The sequence below is a fragment of the Pelodiscus sinensis genome, chromosome 16, assembly GCF_052426305.1.
Source record: "Pelodiscus sinensis isolate ZL-2025 chromosome 16, ASM5242630v1, whole genome shotgun sequence".
In the NCBI taxonomy this organism is placed as follows: Eukaryota; Metazoa; Chordata; order Testudines; family Trionychidae; genus Pelodiscus; species Pelodiscus sinensis.
The window spans coordinates 25,944,955-25,969,686 of NC_143067.1; the positions used below are offsets into that span (position 1 = coordinate 25,944,955).

At 54.3% G+C, this 24,732-nt stretch overlaps 1 protein-coding gene across 1 annotated transcript in view; it reads left to right on the forward strand.

Moving 5' to 3' along the window:
* The window catches only part of AFAP1L1 (actin filament associated protein 1 like 1), a 65,945-nt gene that overhangs the window by 32,032 nt on the left and 9,181 nt on the right, over positions 1 to 24,732 (forward strand). The window contains exons 2-12 of the mRNA XM_075900225.2: positions 9,280 to 9,408; positions 11,408 to 11,491; positions 12,116 to 12,213; positions 12,663 to 12,774; positions 13,905 to 14,003; positions 14,841 to 15,052; positions 15,838 to 16,017; positions 18,531 to 18,626; positions 19,118 to 19,211; positions 19,514 to 19,666; positions 22,414 to 22,625. Coding sequence (XP_075756340.2) covers positions 9,280 to 9,408; positions 11,408 to 11,491; positions 12,116 to 12,213; positions 12,663 to 12,774; positions 13,905 to 14,003; positions 14,841 to 15,052; positions 15,838 to 16,017; positions 18,531 to 18,626; positions 19,118 to 19,211; positions 19,514 to 19,666; positions 22,414 to 22,625 — 1,469 coding nt within the window. The remainder of the gene's footprint in view (positions 1 to 9,279; positions 9,409 to 11,407; positions 11,492 to 12,115; positions 12,214 to 12,662; positions 12,775 to 13,904; positions 14,004 to 14,840; positions 15,053 to 15,837; positions 16,018 to 18,530; positions 18,627 to 19,117; positions 19,212 to 19,513; positions 19,667 to 22,413; positions 22,626 to 24,732) is intronic.

Below are 24,732 nucleotides of genomic sequence, written 5' to 3' on the forward strand. Positions count from 1 at the left end.
CATTTCCCTGCTACCAGGTATCACCCCACTGTAAATGGCAAGGTGGGCTGAAGATGGGTTTCCCTACTATGATGGAACTTAGTTACCTGCCTTGCACCCCAAACTCTAGCAAAAGCTGCCTGCAAAATATGGTTGGGGAAGAGGGGGGAAGGAAAGCCTCCTGAGACGCCAAGCCTCAGACAATCTCCTCTCATTTCCTGCAGCCACCACATTAACCTTATCTGGGCTGGGAGCCTAACAAGGTTGGAAATTAATTCTTTCCCCTCTGCTCCCCCCGCCTGGGTCAGGCTCGGCTCAGTGACTCACGTGCCCCCAGCTTGGATCACAGGCCTCTTTGATTGGGTTTTTCCCCTTCGGTTTGTATTTTGGTGTGTGTTTAACAAGGGAGACGGGAGGGGACAGCCCAGCAGAGGGGAAAACAAAGGAGCCCTCAGTGCCTGTCTGCATCCTGGCTTCATGCACCCCAACTCCAGAGCCTGCTGTCAAACGGCACTGGATGAGCTCACCGGTTTGCAATGCCGTGTTACAAGCCTTTCCTTATCAGGGCTTTTGCCTCTTCTGAGGAAGCTGCTTGTAGTTTGTGTCCACGCTGGGGTCTCCTGACCCCGCCCCGTCACCCCTCACACCGCATCGCGCCCGCCTTGGGACTATTCATAGATCCGCCACTTGCCCCTTCGCCCTCAGCCAGTCTGGAGAGACCCTCAGGCAGGAGCTAAGGGCTGTGACTCAGGCTGGCAAGAGGACAGGGCTGAGCCTGCACCACAGACTGAGACCCAGCACCTGGTATGAGTGGGCAGTGGGCGTGGGGAGATGCAAAAGTCCCATTGGAGTGGCCTCTCTGCATGGGAGGAGGGTGTTCGCTAATGCCCTTGGGCATTGGTTTTCTCGTCAGCGCCAAGGCTGGCTTTAGAAGTACAGCTCTTGTGCAGTGGGAGAGCCCAGAAGAGCTGGTGTGTCTAGGCTACGTTGTTCCCCTCCCCCATGCCCAGTTCCCTAAGCCTGGTTGTCCCCTGGCCGGTGGTGGAACGGGTCTGTTCAGATGAACAGTGAATTTCGTGTGTTGGGGTGATTTTAACGTAGCTCATCAGAGTCACTGCAGCTGAGTGACGTACTAACAGCTAAAGTGGGCTGAGGGCCGAGGTATTGGGCAGCTGTGAGTGTCCCTCTCTTCCTGCTAATCCCCCTCCCCACCCCCGGAGCGAGTGACAGGTCAGTGCCTCAGGGGAGGGTGGGGGGAGACTGGAAGTGGAAGGAAGAAGACAACACCTGGGGCTGCCAGGCAGGCGGGCTCTTGACAGCAAACTTCCCATCCCTATGGTGATGGAGGTGAGACATTCTCCACTGGCTGGACTGAATTTCCCCTGTTGCTCCCTCCCTGACCCAGGAGCCATGTGTAGGCTCTGGCAGCAGCTGTGCGCCAAAAGACAAGATCAATAGGCACAATGGACAGGGCGTCCCAGAGACATCATTCAGTTCTTGTGCCCTGCTCGCTTGTCCCCCCTCTTGAGCTATGGGGGAAAGTGGGTGGTTCACTCTCTCGGGCCAAGCTTGTCCCAGTGTTGGCGGCAAGGGGTCATGAGGCGAGGCTGCCACATGGGCCTCCGCATCATCCGCTGTTCCTGGAGAAGGGGGGTGAGGAAAGGTTGGGTGGGGGAGCTGAGCACTCTCCCAGCCCGTTGTACTTCCTGACTGCATCCCTCCCGGTCCCACCAAGGTCCTGTTCTTTCCAGCACAGCAGTGTTTATAGTGCACAGGAGGCCTGGTCTCCCTTAGCTAAGTACATCCACCTTCTCCCATCACAGACCACTTGAGTGGGGCCTGCTCCTAAGCCTTGCTTACACTTTTCCTGATTCCAAGCCCCTCATGGTCTGGAGCCCAGTGGTAGGGCAGAGAGTCTGCAAACCCACTGCACGTAGGCTGGCGGAGGAAGGAGCTGACAAACCCATCTCCACCAAGGTGCTACGGGGTTAATGTTTAGCTTGGCTCTGGGGAGGGAGGAGGAAACAGAAGTTTTGTGGAGATAGAAGTGCATCAGCTGCGGAGGCAGGAAGAGGCTTGTGAGGGCCGTATCCTGCCTGCATCCTGGACAGGCAGTGACCTGGGCTGGGAACCTACCCCCAGAAACCAGAGCTGTAGGGGTTTCAGGTCCAGCCAGAGAAGAGGTGCTGAGGGGAAAGTAGGGGGAACCTAGGTGTGATTGGGCCCAGCTGTACCAGATTCAGAGTGAGCATCAGCTCCAGGCCTGCAGTATCAAAACTCAAGTCAGGCCCCCCAAATACAACTTGGAAGATGCTGGGTTCTTGTCTGGCTCATAGACTCTAGCGCTTATTTTCCAGCTGGTCTCTGTAACCCTGGCCAGACATCACTCACTTTAAAAAGCAAGCCAAGATTCTGACATTGTCCTCTGGCCCCAGGAGCCGGGGCTCTGGGAACCCCCAAAGGCTGGAATACAACGGTAAGAGTTGGCAATGCTGAACCTCAGCTGCGTATTCTCTCCAGCGTGGCCAGAATTGCTGCTCCAGGGACTGATCTAGCTTTGTGCCAGCCAGGCAACAGGGGGCAGAGGCCACAGGCATGACCATGGAACTCAATGGTTTCTGCCTGCCAGGCCCTTGATCAAAGCAGCTGCGTCACGGATCAAGGGCCTGGACAAACTCCTGGGCACGGACAAACTCCTGCTGAGACCGGAGCATCTTTGGCAGTAAACCTGGAGGAAGCCAGTGTCTCTCGCCTGTGTTGTCTGAGAGTGGTGGCAGGATCTGCTCCTTTACAGGGCCCTCCCTCTTGGCTGGCCCAGCACTGCCCACAGCTCAGTTCTCCATCTTCCTAGGCCAAGTGGAGACAACCTGCCGGCGAGAGGGGACTCCAGCTCATGCTCTAACAGCCGAAAGGCACCATCTACTCCTCCTGGGACATAAAGGTGTTCGGATGGTCCTTGGGGTATTCCCACAAGCATACGCAGAGCTGCCTGGAGCACCCGATCCTGCCCATCTCCCTCCAGCGATGGCAATGGCACAGGGGTGCTCTGGGGCTGGCATGTAAGTGGCCAGAGCACCGAAAGCTGCTAACCAGCTGTGTAAGGCTGCTGTAAGGGAGAGTAGCTCCGGAGGCTGGGCTGGCTCCCAGATCAGCCTGGAGCCTGAGCTGCTCACAGTGGCTTAGAGCTATCTCCTCCTGACCTTGCCTTGGCTGAACTGCTGAGAAGCCAGCCTCTTCGCCAGCCGCAAGTGCTTACACGCACGGCTCGGTAGAAATGCAGCTGGGGTGGCAGATGCCATCAGCCATAGAACAACAGTGCCCCAAGCGAACGGGGCTCCCGTCTTGAAGCTGCAGCACAGCGCTTGTCCATGGAAGTTGCAGGGGGGAGGTAGGGAGCCAGACAGCTGTCTGAACTAGCCTTTGGACAGCCCCGGCCCCCAACTACTGTAAGATGCCCAGATGTCTCCAATGAACATTCATGGTCAGAACTCTTCTTTTCCCATGCCTCCTGCAGCACAGCACCCCAGCACCACTGAGCTCCGCTTGGAGCTGCTCGCTCCGCTCAGCACCTCCTTCATGCAGCGAGTGTGGGGCTGTGGCAGGTCGCACTGCCAGTCCTCCAACACCCCAGGCCAGGTGGCTCGCCAGGCTTCTGTTACAATGGCAATGAGGCCTGTGTGGTTTGGTGATTGCTGAGCAGGCATCCCAATCTGGGGGGTGGGACGCCCCCCCAGCAGGTGCCAATCACTTGCCTCCCACCCACTGCACTCTGCGGAGAACTGAGGCTCTTTGTTCTGGTGAGGTTTGTGCACACACATGCCGTGTGTCTGGACCCTCTGCTTGTCTCCCTTCGTCCGCACGTTAGAATCCCTTGGTGGGCAGCCCCAGGAACTCGCCTTCCACCACTCAGAGACCTGGAGCCAGCTGTGACCTGTGCCCTGCTCAGATTTTGCTGTCTCTAAGTGCGTGCACTTTGCAGCAGGATCTGCTGATGTTTGCACCGACGCAGGATCACTTTGGCAACTGCTGAAGCAATGGTCCCCTGAGCCTGCATTCACAAATCTCTGCCTTCCCCAGGGCACCTGATGAAATCAAAGGAGAACTTGGGTTTGGGTTTTGTTTGTTCTTGTCCTATTCCTTCTCCTGACTGCCCACAAGCAAAACAAGAACCAGGGATGCCACTCATCCCACCAGCGGCAGGTCAGCGCAGGGGGTCTCCAGTTGCTGTGCTCATGGCACACTGAATCCCTGGGGAAGGGCTGAGCTGAAGGTAGCTTGGAAAGAGAAAGGAGAGAAGGTTCCCATGGTGGGGCAGGGTCTCCGATTGGGGTGAGAGGAGGTACTGAGTGGGATGAAATCAGCAGGGAACTCTTAGGGTACGTCTACACTACAACGTTAATTCGAACTAACTTAGTTCGAATTAGTTCGAATTAGCTTAGTTCGAATTAACTAACGGATCCAGACTAAAAAACTAGTTCGAATTAGCGTTTTGCTAATTCGAACTAGCATGTCCACATTAAGTGGACACTGAACCAGGCTTAAGGATGGCCGGAAGCAGTGCCAGCAGGGCATCAGAGGAGGACTTAGAGCGTGGAGATGCTGTCTCAGGCTAGCCGAGGGCTGTGCTTAAAGGGTCCCGACCCCCACCCCGGACAGACAGTTCTCAGGGGTGCCCCGCTTGCAAAGCAGTCCTGGCTTGGATTGCCCGGAGTACCCACACTGGGCACATCACAGCATTCGGCCATCAGCCCGGCTGCACTTGCCGCAGGCTGCCATCCGGAGAGAGGGGGCAATTGGGGGGCTGCAGGAGAGCTTCCACCCCCAGAAGCCCGCAGAGCCAGCCCAGTCCTCCCCATCAGGGGCGCATACCCCATTCCTCCCTCACCTCCTTCCACTTACCTTTCCCTAGCCCCTCTTCTTGATGTACAAAATAAAGGACAATTGTGTTCAAAAATCTGTCTTTATTGAACAAAACTGGGGGAGACTGGGAAAAGGAGGTGGGAGAGGGGAAGAGAGAGGGTGGGAGAGGGGAGGGCAACTAACATGATCAGGGGTTGGGAACAGGTCCCATATGAAGAGAGGCTAAAGAGACTGGGACTGTTCAGCTTAGAAAAGAGGAGATGGAGGAGGGACAGGATAGAGGTCTCTAAAAGCAGGGGTTGGGTGGAGAGGGTGCATTCAGAAAAGTTCTTCATTAGTTCCCATAAAGAAGGACTAGAGGACACCAAAGGAAAGGAATGGGTAGCAGGCTTCAAACTAGTAACAGAAAGTTGTTCTTCACAAAGCAAAGAGTCAGCCTGTGAAACTCCTTGCTGCAGGAGGCTGTGAAGGCTAGAACTAGAACAGAGTTTAAAGGGAAGTGAGATCAAGTCATGGAGGTTGGGCCCATGGAGTGGTATGAGCCAGGGGGTAGGAGTGGTGTCCCTGCCCAAGGTTTGTGGAAGGCTGGAGAGGGATGGCATGAGACAAATGGCTTGGTCACTGTCTTCGGTCCATCCCCTCCAGGGTCCCTAGGGTTGGCCGCTGTCGGCAGACAGGCTACTGGGCTAGATGGACCTTTGGTCTGACCCAGGATGGCCATTGTAAGCTCAGGGCTCAGGGTCGGGGGTCTCAGTGGACCCCCTTGATTTTCATGCCCACCTGCTCCTGGGTGGCCAGGCTGGCAGCTCTCCTGCCCAAGCCGGCCACTTTCCTGTGCCTAGTGCGGAGATCATGGACGAGGTCCACGATGTCCGCACTAGCCCAGGCGGGTGCCCGTCTCTTGCGGTCCCGGGCAAGCTCCCGGGAGCCGCCAGCCTGGTCCCGGGAAGAGGGGGAGGGCTGGGGGGCATCGGGTGGGTGGCTCGATCCGTGCCAGGTGCAGGGTCTGCTGGCTGGGTGCTGGCAGGCTAGCACCTGGCACGGGCACCGTAGCCAGCCCGTGCCCCTTTAAGGGGTCCGGGGCCGGGAGGGGGGCAGTAGAATTTCCCTGGTGTTGGCCAAAGTGGCCACCAGGGAAAGCTGGGGAGGGCTAGCCTCCCACTAGTTCGAATTAAGGGGCTACACAGCCCTTAATTTGAACTAGTAAATTCGAACTAGGCTTAATCCTCATGGAATGAGGATTACCTAGTTCGAACTAAGCGCTCCGTTAGTTCGAATTAAATTTGAACTAACAGAGCGCTAGTGTAGCGCCTAGGAAAGTTAGTTCGAACTAACGTCCGTTAGTTCGACTTAACTTTGTAGTGTAGACATACCCTTATTGACCTTCTGTGGCAGGCTTGGGAATGCAGCTTTCCACCTCAGAGCTTGCTGTAGGGACCAGGTGGTGCAAGTCCTTTCCCCTCTTCCTCATTGTTTTCCCAGGGGATCTTGGCTCTTGATGGGCTGGGTTGTTTTCCTCTTGCTGCCTGCTGTCTACCATCTCTGGGGAACTGTGGTGCAAGGAGGTCCTGTGATTTACTCTTATGTCTACACAAAATGAGTGGGTGGCTCAACTGCAGCTCCACCCACTGGGTCCTCAGCTCTGACCCTGCTTTCCTCTCCTCCCAGAGCTGCTGGCAACAGGTGACTGCTGAGACACGCCTAAGAAAAGTATCTGACTCTGGCTTCTGATGTTTCTTCCCTTGTTGTCTAAGGACAGGTTTTTCCTGTCCCTGGTGTTCGGCATCCAACTTGCCTGCTGCCCTATGCCTAAGTGCCTGCCACAACTAGCAACAGGCAGAGCTTAGTTCAGGTCTAAGCTAGTCCCCTGACGTTCCGGTTCATTTCCAAACCTCCACAAAAGCCACCTGGAGATCCTGTGTGAGGCTCACACATGAGATTTCCAGCCAGATGCTGCTTCTGTTTGGGCCAGAAGGATGGCCCAGTCCCGCAGCAGCACTGGGTCCTGCAAGAACCTGGGACAACGTGAAAATGAAAAATAATGGAGCAAAGCAGAGGGGCAAACTCTAACTCTCAGCAGCTTGGCTCAGACTGTGTGTGACATTTGGGCTCTGTCGGGATCTTCTCCACCCCAGCTCTCAGATCCCGAATGGCACAAGCCTCGCCCTGCATTCCTGTGTGGGCCAAAAGCCTGCTGAGGGCTGGGGAGGGAGAAGCCAGACAGTTGAGCTGCAGGGTTACTAGGGGCGAGGGCAGCACAGCCTAGCAGGGCAGGAGAGCGATGAAGCAGCAGGGAGCGTTTTGTAGTTCATGCTGTAATTTATAGGGCCGGTTAGGGGACTTGCGGCGCACAGAGATAGGAACTTGACTAAGGAATTGAGGAATTGAGTTAATAGCTATCTGGTGCACACCTTCTTATTGGAGTGTTGCTCACTATCTAGATTATTATACAGTAGCCTCTTCCCCACCTATACCCCCATATGCCTCGGCACTTGATCTGAGCACCTCCCAAGCCCCTCAGACCAGAAATCATGACGGCAGTGTCTCCTGCTTCCCAGCCTGGGGTGGGGACGGTGGGAGGGAGGGAAAGCTAAGCTGAAGAAATGAGTCTTGCATTCAGGGGTGCAAGTTCTTAGCTCTGTGCTCGTTCTCCTACTATGTGACCAGGAGATCCATAGTGCAAGTCCAGCTCTGGCTCCCGGGCTAATCTGAGGGTCAACAGGCTCGTTGTTGCAAAGGCCCATACAGCCACTGAAGGCTGAGGGCATGGCACAGAGGCAATCTCTCAGGTAGTTACATCAATGCCACGGAGACCTTTGGATAACAGAACACCTGGAACTTGGCTCTGCCTGCACTGTGGAGCCAGGGCTAGGGTCTGGTCATGCCAGTCTGTCTTGCTAAGCAGACAGGCTGCCATGTTTTGTAACAGTAGGAATTTCCTTCAGAGCTTGCTGCTTTGTTCCTAGGTGTGAGATGCTAAGCCTGGATGTGATAGGCCAGTGGACTCAGCAGGTGGCCAGCTGTCTTCTGCCTGTGACCCGGGGTCTGTGTGTTTGCAGAGGGAACGCTATCGCTATCGGAGAGGTGTCTGGGAAAGCCAGGAGAGCAGCCGCTCCCTGGATGGCAAAGGGTGCGCTGCACAATGTCAGGCCCACTCTTCAGCCCTTATCTCTCCCCTCCCTGCTCTGTAGCAGCAGCTTGCTTTTAGCACCTCTGCCAATACCAGATGGCCTCTTCTGCATTCCAGGCAGGGATGTGCAAAGCTGCAACTGAGGGGTCTCTCGCCAGTCAGCCCTGTTGGAGCAGAAGCCACAAAGCAAAGGGGGCTCCTATGCCAGTTTAAAATAACCCTAAGTCACTATACATATCTCTTTGGTGCAGCACCCTCTCTGCCCCAGAGGTGGGAGGTGCAGACTGCCAGGCCTGCAAGGTCCACTGGAAGCTCTGTGTTCTTCTTCCTCTGAAAGTGACTGCCAGCCCCTGGGAGCTAGCCTGCAATTAAAGATCAGACGCTTCAGAGGGATAGCCATGTTAGCCTGTAACAGGAAAACCTTAAAAAACAACAAATAGTCTAGTTGCACCTTAAAGTCTAACAAAACATGTAGATGGTATCATGAGCTTTTGTGGGCACAGCCCACTTCTTCAGATGACCAGAGTATAATAAGTTCAGATCCAATTTATTCTTGGATCTGGACTTATTTATACTCTGGTCATCTGAAGAAGTGGGTTTTGCCCACGAAAGCTCATGATACTGTCTACATATTAAAGATCAGGCCAAGGAATAGGGGGAAATAATGTCCTTGACATCATCCTTATTGACAGCTGGGTGTCAGATTAAGACCTGCTCAGTCCATAGGCTTAGACTGGATGCTCGTCCATCTTCCCCTCTGCTCTTTGCCTGCCTGCACAGAGGGTTTCTGGGCGGAGTGCATTCAGTTTACCTGCTACTATTTATCTGATGTCCCCTTTGACCCTAAACTTCAGCAGCCTGAAAAATGGACTCTGGCTCCAAACCAGTATGTAAATGACACCCATGAGAGGGATGTTTTAGAGGTCAACCAAAAGCAGTGAGCTGGGTGCCCTGCCTCCAGGCACCGATCAGGTGGCCTCACAATGTGGGTCGCTTCCTGCGGGACCAGATGGACGTGAAGTTCTTGTTTCTCCATCTCCCACGTGGACTCTACGATCTCTCTCTCCAAACACGCAGCAGGTGTGGTGGTGTGGTTTGTGTTGCCATAGCACCTAGGAGCCCCAGTCATGGACCAGGTGCCATTGTGCTAGGCGGTGTACATACACAGGACACACAGTCCCCGCCTCAAGCTGGTTTTCCTCATTCCCCACCAGTCTCTGTAGTAGCCCCAACTCCTCAGCAGTTTTGATCCTGTTCACTTCTCCCCCAGCTGGCTCCCTGACTCCTAGTCTCTCTGCTGCTTTCCCCAGTGCTGGACCAGCTCCTCCCAGAGCTCAGTGTGCTGCTCAAGTTGCTGGATCATGAGTACCTGAGCACCACCACCCTGGAGAAGAAACTGGCCGTCTCCAGTATCCTGCAGAAGCTGCAGCCCCCAGCAGGTCAGTGAACTCTTCCTGCCCCTTTGCTACACACCCTCGCTCAGCCACTTCCCCCACTTCTCTCCAGGATTCTCCTGTGGCTTAACTGACTTTCCAAAGGAGCTTCTGCCCCTGCCGGGGGGGGGGGGGAGCCTCATGCCTCATGCCTCATGCCTCATGCCTCATGCCTCCAGTCTGCGCAGCCCCTGACTGAGCCGTGTGCTTGTTTTACAGCACTACATTTACTGGAGGGTGGAGCAGCCTGGTTCTAAATTTGACTGGATATCAAAGCCCTGCTTGGTGCTCGGGGGCAAAGCCTGCCTACAGGCTACAGGAGTGAGTGCCTGGGAGCCGCCTATCTCCTGGGGGGGTCACAGGTCTGTCTGTGGGGCTGGGATGGGGAGAAAGGAAGGTTTGTCCGGGCCTCTCAGCTCAGGAGTGTCCGTGGCAAACAGACACTGCAGTCCCCTGGCTGTGGCCAGAGGGAGGCTGCAGTTCGGGGGACTGGACTCTTCTGCAGCAACCAGGGAATTTGGAGTAACCATCATGGCAGTGTCGTGAGCAGCCATAGAAACTAGGGTGGTAAAGAGTTAACCAGTTAACTGGTCACCCAGTAAGCATCAGCCTTACCGACATGCTTACTCGGTTAACCAGCGGCCCGGCCCAAACAGCTGCCCACAGCACGGCAAGCTCAGCCCCACCTCACTGGAGCAGCCTCCGGCATGGAGGGCACGGCCAGGCAGGAGCAGCCCCTGCCTGCAGGATCCCAGTTAATCGGTTAACTTTTAAAATAGGATTTTACATCCCTAGTAAAAACTGCCTCTTCCTTCATCCAGTGCCATGGATATAAAATGGGGATCCAGAAGCCGGGGTGGGGCATGAATGAACTCCCATGGCACTGCCTGATGAGCTCCAGGGGAGCCATTGAACCAGGAAGGTGAAGCTCCCCGCTCTCTCATCTCTCCCAAGAGAGCAATTTATTGCTTGGCTGCATATCAGACCCCTTGACGAGGTGCGTGACTCCCTCTGGTGGCTTGTTCCTTGTTCCTGCAAAGAAAGAGTCCTCCAGTTGACCTTGAGTAGCCGCGATACCGGCATAAACAATAGCTGGCAAGATCCCACCGCTTTACCTTTGTGATTTATTCAAGCCCCCTGGATACCAATGAACTCACTGTACTTGGTGCTGTTTCACCTGCCATACAATGGGAGCTGCGGACGCACTGGGATGGAAAGCTCTCTGGTTTCACGGCTACCTGTCTCTATCCTCTGCTAAAGCCCTTGTTCATGTCGTCCTTTGGCAATGCTCCTTGGCAAACCCTGGCTGATCCCTGCCGCAGCAGGACCCCCATGAGACCTCTTTTCCCCTTTCTCCAGCTGTCGGACGTCAGAGCTGCACAGCGTGCGCACGTCAGGCCGACTGGCACGCTGCGCCCTGACACCGGCCACTCCTGTGCAAACAGGCCCAGCCCAGGGAAGGGAATGGTTGTGACTGGGCTGGAATTGCTCTGCATTTCCTGTGGAAACGCTCCTTCCCACTGGCCTTCCTGTGGGCCATTTCTGCTGAGCGAGGATTTCCATGGGAAGGGAAAACAGGCTTCACACCTGGAGGGCCACCTCCTCCCCATGGCACGCTGCAGCGCAAAAATATCCCCGGGGGGACCCTCCGAAATGACCCTCAGCAGGAGGGAGATTTGTAGATTTCCCCCTCTGCTCTCTTATCCTTGCCCTGCGTCATTGTGTGCACTCCCACTTCCCTGCCTCCTCCCTGCTAGTCTCCCCTGCCTTTGGCTGCTTCCCTGGGGAACCAGGTGTGGTGAGAGGTGCTGCAGATGAGCATGCAGCCAGGCAGGCTGCGATGGTCTCTCAGCTTACTGCTCCCAGGGAGCTGGGCATATGGCCATCTGAGTGAAGTCCAGCAACAAGAGATTTGAGTGCTGGTCATGCTGCCCTGCCCTGCCTCTGCAAGCAGAAGTTGACTTTGCTCCACCCTAACAGTGGCAATGTCCTTTCTCCCTCCCAGGGAAGGATCTGGACTACATGTACGTGAACACAGCGGCCCTGCACAATGGCACCAGCTTCGTGGAATCCCTCTTTGAAAAGTTTGGTATGTGCAGCTCAGCCTGCTAATAGCCAGCCCAGAAACCGCTCCACTCCTCACTGGCCATGCAGCTGAAGTGCTGTGGCTTGCTAACTATCACCCCAGCCTGGGAGGCTGAGACATCAACTCCTGTAACCCCGAGTGGAGGGCCAACTCCCTCTGTGCTGGTACTGAAGCCCCATCCTTTGAATGGCCTGTTACTGGGGGTTCTTGTTCTCTTTGTTTGCTGTGACAATTAAAGCTCCCAGGGCAGGTATAGAAAGAGCAGGGTACAACCTGGGTATAATGGAACCAATCACAGCTCCAATAAAACCAGATATGCTGCCAAAAGTGGGGTGCGACCCACTGCTGTCACACTGGTCTATGAAGCCCCTTCACCCCCAATACCTAGCTCACTTGGGAGTACCCAGATACAAAAGCATCTGTAGAAACCCCAGAGCTTGCTCGCTTGGGAAGGTGATGTGTGTAGTGGAGTAGAAATGACATGTGACAACCGGCCACTTCTGGTGGGGCTGGGGATCGTCTGTGTGACACTGAGGAATAGAGAGGCCTTCCCTGAAGATCAGCCTGGGGAGCCCTGTCCCTGGGATCACTGCTTTGCTCAGTGTCTCTTCTCTAAATCCCCTCCAGACTGTGACCTGCGGGGTCTCCATGACATGCAGGAGGACAGTGGAGATGCCAGTGAGGGCATTGGCCTAGAGCTCGCAAGAAGCCATCCATGCAAAAATGTAAGTCCAGTCACCTCCCAATCTCCACCCCCAGATCCTTGGGCTAGTCAGAGCCTACGCCCTGTCTGGCACGGGACCGTGAAATGACAAGAACCAGAGGCAGTTGGGTTGGAACGGAACTATAGCAGCATATTAGAGCCATCTGGGTTCCTGGGGGGCTGGGCTGGGCTTCTCAGGCCATAGGCCCTGCCTGCTCTGAGGTGGAAGGAGACAGCTGAGGGGGGAGGGGGGGAGGGGGAGGGTCTGGGCTCTGAGTGTGATGTCCGCTTGGATGGGGAGAGGCACACACAGATCCAGAACGTTGGAAGAGGATGGGGAGGAGACTTGTTACCCTTTTCTTGCCATTGTGGGAACAAGACTTGTTGATGGCCTCTCGGACACCCTGGAATTCAATGCTGCCCCGCTCCTTCACTCTGTCTAATCCACGCTGCTCTCGCTCTCCTTTGCAGGCTCCCAGGGACCCTGCTCCACCACTTCCCACAATCCCCCCACCTGAAGATTACTATGAGGAGGCCCTGCCTCTGGGCCCTGGCAAGGCACCTGAGTACATCACCTCCCACAGTGAGTCTGACCCTGGTACAGGAGGCACCCAGGAGGAGGGGACTAGAGAGCACCCTGGCTGGCCCCTGGTATGTCTGTGAGGCTCTGCAGCTCCCATGCCAGCCTATCCAGGAGCCACACCGTGGGCAGACCTGGGGTGGGGACATTGGCACTCCTGTCCCTGTCCCATCCCATGGGGTGGTGGCACTGGGAGATGTTTGCACCCACTCTGCTGGAAATGCCTCCGTGAGGGCTGAGTGACCCGTGCTGAGAGCCTGATGCCAGACAGCCTCTCCCACAGCTAGCCTGGTGGCTTAGAGCAGGGAGTGGGGGTGACTAAGGGGCAGAGGACTCAGAGAGACTCTGAGCTGTGTCAAGCCCTGGTTTCTCTCCACCGCCTTTGGAATGAACCAAGCCCCAGGCCTGGCTCCTGCCGCGTGCTGGGAGAGTGAAGGGGGTCGCTCACTGGGTGGCTGTCATCCAGTAGCAACACCTGCCAGCCCTTGAGGAGGGACGTTACTGGGCTCCCCAGAAAGCCCTGTCCAGCACTCTTGGGCAGGGCTCCAGCAGCCCCAAGGGAAGGAAGAAGCAAAGAGTTTTTTCCCCAAGGTGAGGGGGGGGTTTGCTTTCTGTCCTCTCAGGCGGAGGATCAGCCCCTCAAATGCTCCCTCCTCTCCTGGCTGCTGAGCTCTGTGCCTGGGTGAAGGGCAGCAGGGAGGTGAGGGGAGCGCTCCCAGGCTCGGTGTGTGCTGAGCTTCCCCAGGGGAGGCTGCTGTGACCTTGGAGGCATGTCAGGGAAGGAGCCAGGTGCTTTTCCCAAATCATGTTGCTTGGCAGTCTCCAGTGGGCAGTGCTGTCTGGTGGCGGAGGAGGAGAGGGAATTTTTCTGCTGCCCAGGCTTCTTCAGATTAGTCTGTGGGCAAAGTCTGTCCCCTTCTCCCACCCCTTCGAGCTTCCGCTCTAGCTGCACCCATGTCTGATCTTTTAAACTTGGCCTGTCTGGGGTTGGCAGCTGAGAGCACTCCAAGGCACAGCATGACTTGCTTCAGTTGGACCCTGTCACTGAGCCACATGTGGGCCCAGTTAATATCCCAGACCTTCCGCAGGGGTCTCCCTCATCACAAACGTCACACCCTCTGCTCTCTCGGCAGATAGCTCCAGTCCCCCCAACTCAATCGAGGACGGCTACTATGAGGATGCAGACAGCAACTACCCTGTTACCAGGATGAATGGAGAGCAGAAAAACTCCTGTAGGTACCAGGGCAAAGGCACTTCAAGACAGGCACCTAATTGGGGGAAAGCCAAAGGCAATGAGCCATCAGCCTGATGGATGGGGATGGGGTGGGGAATTCTACGCAAAGCCAAAGAGTACCTAGGAGCCTGCATGGACCACAGCCCATCAGTGGTAGTGCTGTGGCCTTCAAGGTTGGAATCGCTGTAGGTGTGAGGAAGCAAGCCGGGTTCTGTTTATTTCAGGAAGTGTATCACCATGTACAAGAGACACTCATCTGCTGCTCCGGGAGCCTTTGGCTTGAGTTAAAATAACAGAGCAATGAAAACAAAGCCAGCAGCAACCCCAGAAAAGCTCTAGCACAGCCCAAGAGGTGGGACTTTCCTCATTCATTCTCTTCAGCTGTTTGGGCAAAGAGCTGCATCCCGGAGTGTCCCTCGGAGGTCAGCAGTCCCTGAGTAATCCAGACATGGACGCTGGTCTTACACGGGCTGCTCGGCAAACAGACCTTTTGCATGTCCTAGCCACTGAGTTCTCCAAGAGCTTTGCCCCATCTAAAGCAGAAGGTTTGTCACACACAAGGGGCCACTGAGAGCCCTCCATGCTTTGTATATTTAATAAAGAGAAGTGCCAGGACAACCCGGAAAGGAGCTGTAGGGAAATGGGAATAGTTGAACTGCTGCTGTTCCAGAGTTTGCTCCTCCCTTTCCCCTGCCCGCCCCAAGGCTTTTCCTCCCCAGATGCTGTTAGGAGAAGGAGATACTCCTGGCTGCAGTCCCACCCACTATGCAGGACCCTGGAGCTCAGTTGTCAATAGCATCCTGGGGTGACTGGGAGGGTCTCTGCTTCCTTCCAGACAATGACTCTGATGCGATGAGCAGCTCCTATGAGTCATATGATGAGGAGGAGGAGGATGGGAAGGGCCAGCGGCTGACACACCAATGGCCATCAGAGGAAGCTTCTATGAACCTGGTGAAGGACTGCAGGATTTGTGCCTTCCTGTTGCGTAAGAAGCGCTTTGGGCAGTGGGCCAAGCAGCTAACGGTCATCAAGGACAACAAACTCCTGGTGAGACTTCAGCTCGCTGAGTGCAGGGGGACCAGGGCACAGGAAAACTTTGGGGAGATCTGGAGTCTGAGAGATCCTGGGCTGACGAAACAGGGAGTATCCTGTGTATAGGGTGTGGGTGAGCTGAGACATCTTGTGTTGGGAGCATCGAAGGACAGTCAGGGATTGGCAAAGCTGCTGCTTTCAAGTGGACTAATGCTGCATGTTCAGTGAATTTATTTAAGAGTAAATGAAAGACTGTCTCCCCCATGGGGATGTGCATGGAGCTGGGACTGCCTCTATGGCAATGTCACATATCTAATCCATGCCTGCTGCACAGAATGGCAGCACCCCGAAAGCATTTATACCACAAGGCCCACAGTCTCCGTCTACCCAGAAGCCATCTGGGTTCACCCTGTATATTTAGCACTGGGGAAATTAATGCAAAGCATTGTGGGTAAAGTCCTCATGCAGGCTGGTTACCTGGGAGACGGTTCTGTTCCTGGCTCGGGGAAGGGGGTATTGTCTATTGGTGAAGCAGGGTCTCCTGGATTCTGGTCATGGCCCTCTCGGTGACTTTGGCTGAGTCACTTCCCTGTAGCTTCCTCCTCTGTGAAATGAGGCTAGTGATACTGTACCATCTCTGTGAATTGCTACAAGGTCACTAGACCCTGCCCTGGGTAAGGGGCAGATAGAGCTTGAGCAGGGGTATTCCCCCTGTGTGCTAGCATGCTCACTGCACAGCCTGGCGAGCAATGCAGGCAGGTCTTGACCCCATCAGAAACAGTTCTCTCTGCTTCTTTTAGTGCTATAAAAGCTCCAAGGACCGGCAGCCACACCTGGAGGTGCCCCTGAGCACCTGCAGCGTCATCTATGTGCCCAAGGACGGGCGCCGCAAGAAGCATGAACTGCGCTTCTCTCTGCCGGGGGCTGAGGCTCTAGTGCTGGCAGTGCAGAGCAAAGAGCAGGCTGAGGAGTGGCTGAAGGTACCTCTTGCTCAGAGCCAACTTAGCCTTTTTCCTAGCCTATGCCACTGCCACACAGCTCCCGCCCCTCACAAAATCCAGCCTTCCCCCATTTGACCAGCCTTTCTCCTTCTGGTCTTTATACATGGCCCAGCTCCTGTGACTCCTGCCTGAAATAAGTGGGTAGGTAGGTAGCTCCTTCATGGGAAAGGCCTGGCTTCCAGTGCTGCCTTATCTCGGGGGAAGGGGACTTTCCTCCCATCTTTTATCATTCCTGCCAGACTGGGACACCAGCTGTGGCGTGAGCCCTCCAGCCAGTGCTGCAGGCCCAGGGAGCTGCCCCCCCTTTCCGCTTCCTTGTGTGATAGTTGGAGTCTCATGGGCAAATGGAGAGGGGGGGCTGTTTGTTTACCCTCCCCCTCCTTTTTCCTGCCTTTGTTCTGCTGATGGGAGGCTGTATGGCTAGGAAGCTGTTTGGTGAAGTCACAGGCTCTGCCTCTGAGCTGGCAGTATGTAAACAGGAGCACATTTAATTAGCACCACTGCACCCTCAGGGAGCATGAGCCCCTGCCCACCCCAAATCCACTGATATGGGGTGTTTCACGGCTGAGAGACTGGGATACCAGCCTTCCCCATTCCCCCTCTTCCCCAACTGCACTTACCCAGCCTGGCTTCTGCATCTGCCTTGGAGAAGGGCTGTGGGGGATGGGGTGGGATTGGAGAATTTCTCCCAGGCTGAACCTGTGTGGAGACTGGCTGGTCACCCTTCTTGCTCACATCGTGCTTATAGCAGCTTTTTGTCACCTGTCTCCTTTTGCTGGATGGCAGGGATGGGACACAGGAAGGCTGAAGAAATGCAGGGCGGGTTGTCCTCATGCCATGACCATCCTGATGGATGGGCATCTCCCCAGAGCACGGCTGGTCAAGGCCCAAGTCTGGGGGCTCAGGAGATGATGGTTCAGTTCCCTGCTCTGCTACAGCCTTCCTGGGGATTAGGACATAAAAGACTGTGAGGTGCTCAGAAGCTAGCTGTGGTGATGGGGTAGTATAGGTACCTAGGGCAGAACCCCTGCAGGAGATGGCTGGAGCCTCCTAGGTCAGCCAGCTGGAACCCAGTATGCCTCTGTGACTGTAGTCTGAGTCCTAGTTACATGTCACTGAACCTTTAACTGCCAAACTGTTTATTATCCAACTAGTCAATTAGCCTGGCATAAAACGGGATTTTCAGGTCTCTCCTCCACGTCCTATTCCCTTTCTATCTCGGTCTTCTCTCCTGAGCCTCCGGTCTCTCGCTCCGTCTCTCTCTCTCTCTCCTCCTCCTCCCTCCCCTTCTCTCTCTCTCTGGGTATGTCTACATTACCCCGCTAGTTTGAACTAGCGGGGTAATGTAGGCATACCGCACTTGCAAATGAAGCCCGGGATTTGAATTTCCCGGGCTTCATTTGCATAAGCCGGGCGCTGCCATTTTTAAATCCCGGCTAGTTCGAACCCCGTGCCGCGCGGCTACACGCGGCACGGAGTAGCTAGTTCGGATTAGGCTTCCTAATCCGAACTAGCTGTACTCCTCATGGAATGTACTCCTCCTAGTTCGAATTAGGAGGGTAGTGTAGACATACCCTCTGCTCTCCTCCATCTCCTGCCTCTCTCTCCATCTCTCTTTCTCTTCTCCTCCCACTCCTGCCTCTCACTCTCTCTTTCTCTTCTCTTCCTCCTCCTGCATGGGGAGCGTGGAGCCCAAACAGCTGTTTGTGCCACTTGCTCCCGCGCGGCAGCCCAGCTGAGCGGCTGCCTCTGAGCTCCAGCTGTCCCCCTGCACCGTTTCCCTTCACCCCAGCACTGATCCTGTAGCCTCCCAGTTGTCCTCCACCTCCCTCTCCCCCTTGTTCCCCTGTCCTTCCCCCGGCCAGGATCTGTTTACAGCCAGGGGGCGGGGCCTGGAGCCGCTGTCACGCTGCACGTCACCACCCCGCCCCCTTCACCTCCTGCCGTAGCACTCGGCTGACTTCTGCGCCATTCAGCCAGGCTGCCGCGGGGGAGCAAGTGGCGCAAGTGGCCGTTTGGGGTCTGCGCTCCCCATGCAGCACCCCCATGCTGCATGGGGAGCACGGACCCCAAACGGCTGCTTGTGCTGCTTGCTCCCCCGCAGCTGCCCGGCTGAGCAACGCAGAAGTCAGCTAAGTGCCATGGCGGAAGGCAACAGCGCCCCCAGAGGCAAAGTGTAACGCTACAGCGTTACAGACTCTCAGACACTGGGCTACTATATATATGATATGGGACTTTGTTGAGGGAGTTTTCAGCAAACCCTGTTCCAAAGGGAGATTTTCAGGGCAAACGTGCTGCTCTGGAAGGCTGCAGGGAGAGGGATCCATTGCTTGGGGAAGGGATCATTCATAAATAGCTAAGACACAAAGCTGTTTGCTGTAGCCAGGTCAAGCAGTGTGGTCAAAGCTCCCCTGTTCCTGGGGTGATGACTGGGGGCTGAGTTGCTCCCAGTGGATCCTGTGATGCCAGTGCTAGATGGTCTGTCTCCACAGGTGATGAAGGAAGCCAGCAGTGCCAATGGAGCAGGAGCAGGTGGGACTGAAGCCCCTACATCCCCTGTGTTGCATTGCAAGATGGACCTTGACAAGGTGTCCTGTTCTGTCTTCCCCCCATGCTGCTAGAGAGTGTGTGTGTGTGTGTATGGGGGGTGGGGGAGGCTGGGGTTAGGGATACCCAGCAGAAGGGAACAGTGACTGAACTCACGGGAATCAGGGCTTGGGAGCAAGACTGATTTTGTAACCCAATGCCTGCCTGGCCTTTCTGTGGCACCCCTATGACAGCAGAAGGGGCTCCCTCTCTGACCATAACAAAGAGCCAAGACCCACTCCCTTGCCAGCCCTAGAATGGAGATGGGGGGTTTCTTGAGGAGGTGGGGCATGTGCCTTTTTCTATCCTCCTGCTGTGTGTGGGGGGGAGGAGGAGATAGCTTTGCTATCAGGAGCAAGGCTGGACACTGGCCTTTGCCAGACTCGCAGAGCTCAGTGCAGCACTGAAGTGGCTAAAAGCTGGGGGGAGCCAGGGGCGGAGGAAGTGGGGAGAGGAGCTGCACTGAAATGGATGCCTGCCCTCGTCCCCACAGAGGTTATCACAAGACAAACAGACGTCCGACTCGGACAGTGTGGCAGCAGGAGAGAACTGCACCCCAGTGAGCCGGAGGGAGCCTCGAGAGCATGGTGAGAGCCCCAGCCCCACTCAGACCAGGTGGGCCCATGGACTAGCATTGCTAGGGGAGGGGAGGATCCACCCCACTGCTGGAGATGTCCAGCTCTTGCCCTGTCAGTGCACCTCTTCCCCTCCACCCTCCCTCCCCCTGCCACCATCTGACACCTGAACCCCCTTCCTTCTGTCATGGCAAATCCCAGCCTGAGCAAGGTGGCACCACACTAAACCACAGTGGCCTCGTCACTTTGGCCAGCCTGGGGGAGGGGAGTCTCTTTACACGTGAGCTAAGCTCTCCTCTCCTCCCTGTCCCCAGGGAAAGGAAAGAAGAGCAGCTTGGCTGAACTGAAAGGCTCCATGAGCCGGGCAGCCGGGAGGAAAATCACCAGGATCATCAGTTTCTCCAAAAAGAAGCCATCACCTGAGGACACCCAGACGTCCTCCACCGAGGAGGACATCCCCTGCTGTGGTTTGTACCTAGGGCTCTGGGGAGATGGGAGTATTCTGGGTCTAGCTCAGTGGTGCGCAACCTGTGGGTCTTCCTGGGGGGTCGCCATAGCAATGGGCATAAGCCCCAGCCACGTGGATCTAAGTGCCATGCCTCGGGGCCGCCAACAGCCAGGCCCAGGCCCCAGCTGCCCGGATATAAGCGCTGCACCGTGCTGCTCAAATTACCTTAGGGGTCGCGACAGGAGTACAGTGAAATATGGGGGTCATGGTTGAAAAAAGATTGTGCACCACTGGCCTAGCTGGACATGGTGTCTCAGGGATGCGGTACCAGGTGTAAGTTGTGCCACAATGCCTTCCTCTTGCCCACTGGAGAGACCACCCAAAACAGGGATAGGGACGCTATCCCAGACACGGGGATTTCACAACTTCCTCTGAATTCTACCCATCAGTCACCAGCCCTGTGGCAACATCTGTCACTTTTCATGACATAGAAAAGATTTCCCACTACAAGTGTGTAGCCGGGGGTTACCGCACACGCACACACGTGTACATGCAGCTGAAAGAAAACAAGATGAAATTGAATAAAGACAAATGCAAAGTACTTGGCTTAGGAAGGAAAAATCAAATGCACAGCTACAAAAGGAGACAGTCCAGGGGAAGTAACAAAAATGATAAGATTTAGAATAGCTGACCTGTGAGAAAAGATTAAAAATAGTAGCATTGTTAACCTTGAGAAAAGAGGACTAAAACAGGACCTGAATACAACAGTCTCCATATATGTAAAGGGCTGTTATAATCAGGGTGGTGATCAGTTCTTCATGTCTACTGAAGGTCGGAGAAGAAGAAATTAACTGATCTGCAGCAAGGGGTATTTAGGTTACATATTAGGAAAAACTTTCTAACTCTAAGGCTTTGTGTACACTGCAGGGTTTTTGCACAAGAAGCTTTCTTTTTGCATGCAATAATTTCTTGCACAACAGCACATCCACACCTCAAAAGCACTTTGCAAAAGCGATCTGCTTTTGCGCAAGAGTGTTCACATTGCAAGAAAGTTCTGATAGCCGGCTATCAGAGTACCTGTGCTTTTTGTGATAGGCTCTTTTTGTGCAAGAAATCCCTGTTGAGCATCCACACACACCTTTTTGTGCAAGAACACTTGCGCAAAAAGGAGTTATGTCTTATAGAAGGAGGTATATCTACACCGCAAAAAGCCCTCTGTTCTGTTGATTGACTGTAGATTTTCTTGTGCAAAAACGTGCTTGAGGTGTGGACGCTCTGCAGGTTTTTGTGCAAAAATGCCTGGTTTTGCGCAAAAAACGTATAGTGTAGACATAGCCTCAGGGCAGTTTTGGTCTGGAACAGGCTTCCAGGGGAAGCTGTGGAATCCCCATTACTGGTCAGACACACACCTGTCAGGGATGATTAAGGGTTACTTGGTTCTGCCTCTGTACAGGGGGCTGGACTTGATGACTTCTCCAGGTTCTTCCCGGCTTTATGATCCTATGAGTTAGTAAGTGACTCAAAATGCCCTCTGAGATAAGATGCTGCTAAAGAATCCATGAAGCTCCATGTGTGTCTGTCTGCCTTACATACAACTATTGGCCCTATTCCCATAGTCCCATATGTGAGTGTGTCACAGTCGGGGATGTAGCTAGCCATGGGAGACAGGGAAGTGTTGTTATCCCCTGGAGAATGAGGCCCAAAGACCAAGTGATCAGTCACGCAGGTATCTGTGGTGGAGCTGGAAATGGACTGCAGGTCTCCTGAGTCCCAGGCTAGTGCCTGGACTGCTGGGCCACTTACCCCACTAACCCTGCCCCTGCAACAGAGCAAAGGAGCATGGTGACTTTATGGGGCTTCTGCATCTATAATTTCTGTGGGCAACCCCAATCCTCTTACAAGGGCAAACAGGGGCTCCAGCAGAGATTTTGCATAGTATGAACTTACCAAAGCCCACATCAGACTTGGCCTTTATTCTGAGTTCTGCGGTTCTAAGTGGCAAAGCCATTGGTGCCCAGAGGGAGCACCCCGATCCAGTGCTTTGTGAGGGGGTTTCCACTGCTAGCATGATGTGGGGGAACGAGGCCTACCCAGCCATAGGGATATGTCACTGACAGGTCTCGATGTACCTTGGCAGGCAGAGCAGCATTCCAGACTATGGTTCTGTCTACACTGCAGTTAGACACCCACAGCTGGCCAGGGCCAGGGCCGGCCCAAGCCATTCGTGTGCCCCGGGAGCACGGCGCCGCCTCCAGGAGTGCGATGCATGCACAGCTCCATCCCCGGGCGCCTGGTGCATGCATGGCCCCCCCAGGTGCACAGCACATGTGTGTCTCCGCCCCTGGTGCGCAGCGCATGCATGGCACCACCTCAGGCACGCGGAACATGCGCAGTGCCACCCCTGCACAGCCCAGCAGCCCCGCACAGCACCACCTATAATGGGGTGCCCCGGGCAGTAGCCTGGTTGGTCCGTACCTTGGGTCGGCTCTGGCCTGGGCTCGAAGACCCTGTGAGGTGGGAGGGTCCCAGAAGTGAGACTGCAGCCTGAACTCAGACATCTTCACTGCAACTACAGCCGTGGGTGTCGAACTGTAGTGGAGACAGACCCCCTGAGAGAAGTACAAGTCGGGGCACTTTCTTTGGAGCCTTCCCTCTGGTTCCTATTGATTCGCACCTTTCACCTTCTTAGCATCATGCACGTTTGCTCATTAGGTCTGGCCCATAGGCACTAAGACTGTTCCCTTTGGGAACTGGCTCTCCCTGCAGGCTACCTGAATGTCCTGGTTAACCAGTGCTGGAAGGAGCGCTGGTGTCGCTTGAAAGGCAACATGCTCTATTTCCACAAGGATCGCTCCGACTTGCGCACGCATGTGAATGCCATCGTCCTGCGTGGCTGCGAGGTGGTGCCAGGCCTGGGCCCTAAACACCCGCTCGCTTTCCGCATCCTTCGCAGTGGGCAGGAGGTCGCTGCCTTGGAGGTGAGTGAGTGTTTCATTGCCAGCAGCTCCAAGTGCGGCATGCGGGCTGCTGAGGCTTTTCCTGATTCCCTTTGGAAGACATGGATGGGCTGTCTGGTCTGCTTGTTTCCTTAAGGGTCTTACCAAGCCCAGCACTGAACAAAGATGCAGAATAGATTCTAAAGGGAACCCTCCATGGACAATTAACTTACCTCTTTCCCAGCTGGGCTTTGAGATCTCAGACTCAGCCAGGTGGGCTGGTGCATGGCCCAGGCAAGTGAAATTGACTAAACCCGAAAAGGGAAGTTCTGTCTTGCTGCTGAGCCCAGCCAAATGCAGGTGATCACATAAACCCTGCTGAGCAGCTGAGACCTCTGAAATTCTCTCTGTTAATAATCTGTGGTGTAACTTGTTACTCCAGCAAGGGATATGGGGTCTTTTAAATCCAATCTTTATCTTGGCAGGATGGCTATGTGAAGTTTTTATTCTATGATTGATTAAAACATAAACATGTGAAGAACTGTTAAGTGGCTCCATATGAGTGAATGAAATATGCTAAGTAATTTCACTTGGGTCTGAATGACTGTAAATAGCAGCTGCCCAGATGCTTCCAGTATCAGCACAGAAACTGCTGAACTGGTTGAACCATGCAAATCGCAGCAAGTGAATGAAGTCCTTTGACTCTTAGGTGCAAACCAATGGTTCCCTGTACACAGGAGTGGAGCTTGGCAGAGTTGTCTGTGCTGATGGTATCTGGCTTGATGCCATTTGGAAACAGCAACCTCCTTCTGTAGGGAGGGTAACTTCTTAAGAAAACCCTGTCCCTAATCATCCCCCACCCAGAGTTGAAGACATACTGCATCTCTCAGCATGTGCGTTGCATGAGTAGAGGCCTGTGCTTTTTGCATGGTGTTGGGCCGGTGTGGGGAGGCCCAAAGAAAGGAGGTTTTGGGGGTGAGGGGAAATATTTGAGGGGGGTCAACAAAAATGTGGACAAGGGGGATCCAGTGGATATAGTATACTTAGATTTCCAGAAAGCCTTTGGCAAAGTCCCTCATCGTAAGGCTCTTAAGGAAAGTAAGTTGTCATGGGATAAGAGGGAAAGGTCTTTCCTGGATTGATAACTGGTTAAAAGACAGGAAACAAAGAGTAGGACTAAATGGTAAGTTTTCAGAATAGAGAGAGGTAACTATGGTGTCTCCCAAGGGTCTGTCCTGGGACCAATACTATTCAACTTATTTATAAATAATCTAGAGAAAGGGGTAAACAGTGAGGTAGCAAAACTGCTCAAGATAGTTAAGACCAAAGCAGACTGTGAAGAGCTCAAAAAGATCTCACCAAACTAAGTGATTGGGTAACAAAATGGCAAATGACATTTAATGTTGATAAATGTACAGTAAGGCACATTGGAAAAAATAATCCCAATTATACATACAATATGATGGGGACTAAGGGTATGTCTACACAGCAAAGTTATTTCGAAATAACAGACGTTATTTTGAAATAACTTTCCTAGGGTGTGTCTAGACTACATGCCTCCTTCGACGGAGGCATGTAGATTAGCCAGATCGGAAGAGGGAAATGAAGCCGCGATTAAAATAATCGCGGCTTCATTTAAATTTAAATGGCTGCCCCGATCTGCCGATCAGCTGTTTGTCGGCAGATCGGGGGAGTCTGGACGCGATGCCCCGACAAAGAAGCCTTTCTTCATCGACACAGGTAAACCTGGTTTCACGAGGCTTACCTGTGTCGATGAAGAAAGGCTTCTTTGTCGGGGCATCGCGTCCAGACTCCCCCGATCTGCCGACAAACAGCTGATCGGCAGATCGGGGCAGCCATTTAAATTTAAATGAAGCCGCGATTATTTTAATCGCGGCTTCATTTCCCTCTTCCGATCTGGCTAATCTACATGCCTCCGTCGAAGGAGGCATGTAGTCTAGACACACCCCTAGTGTCTACACAGCCAAACCTCTCTTTTGAAATTAATTTGAAATAGCGGAGCGCTTATTTCGAATTTGGTAAATCTCATTCCATGAGGAATAATACCACATTTGAAATAGATATTTCAAAATAACTGCTGTGTAGACACATATATCGAAATAGGGGGCCTCCAGCTTTCCCAGGGTGC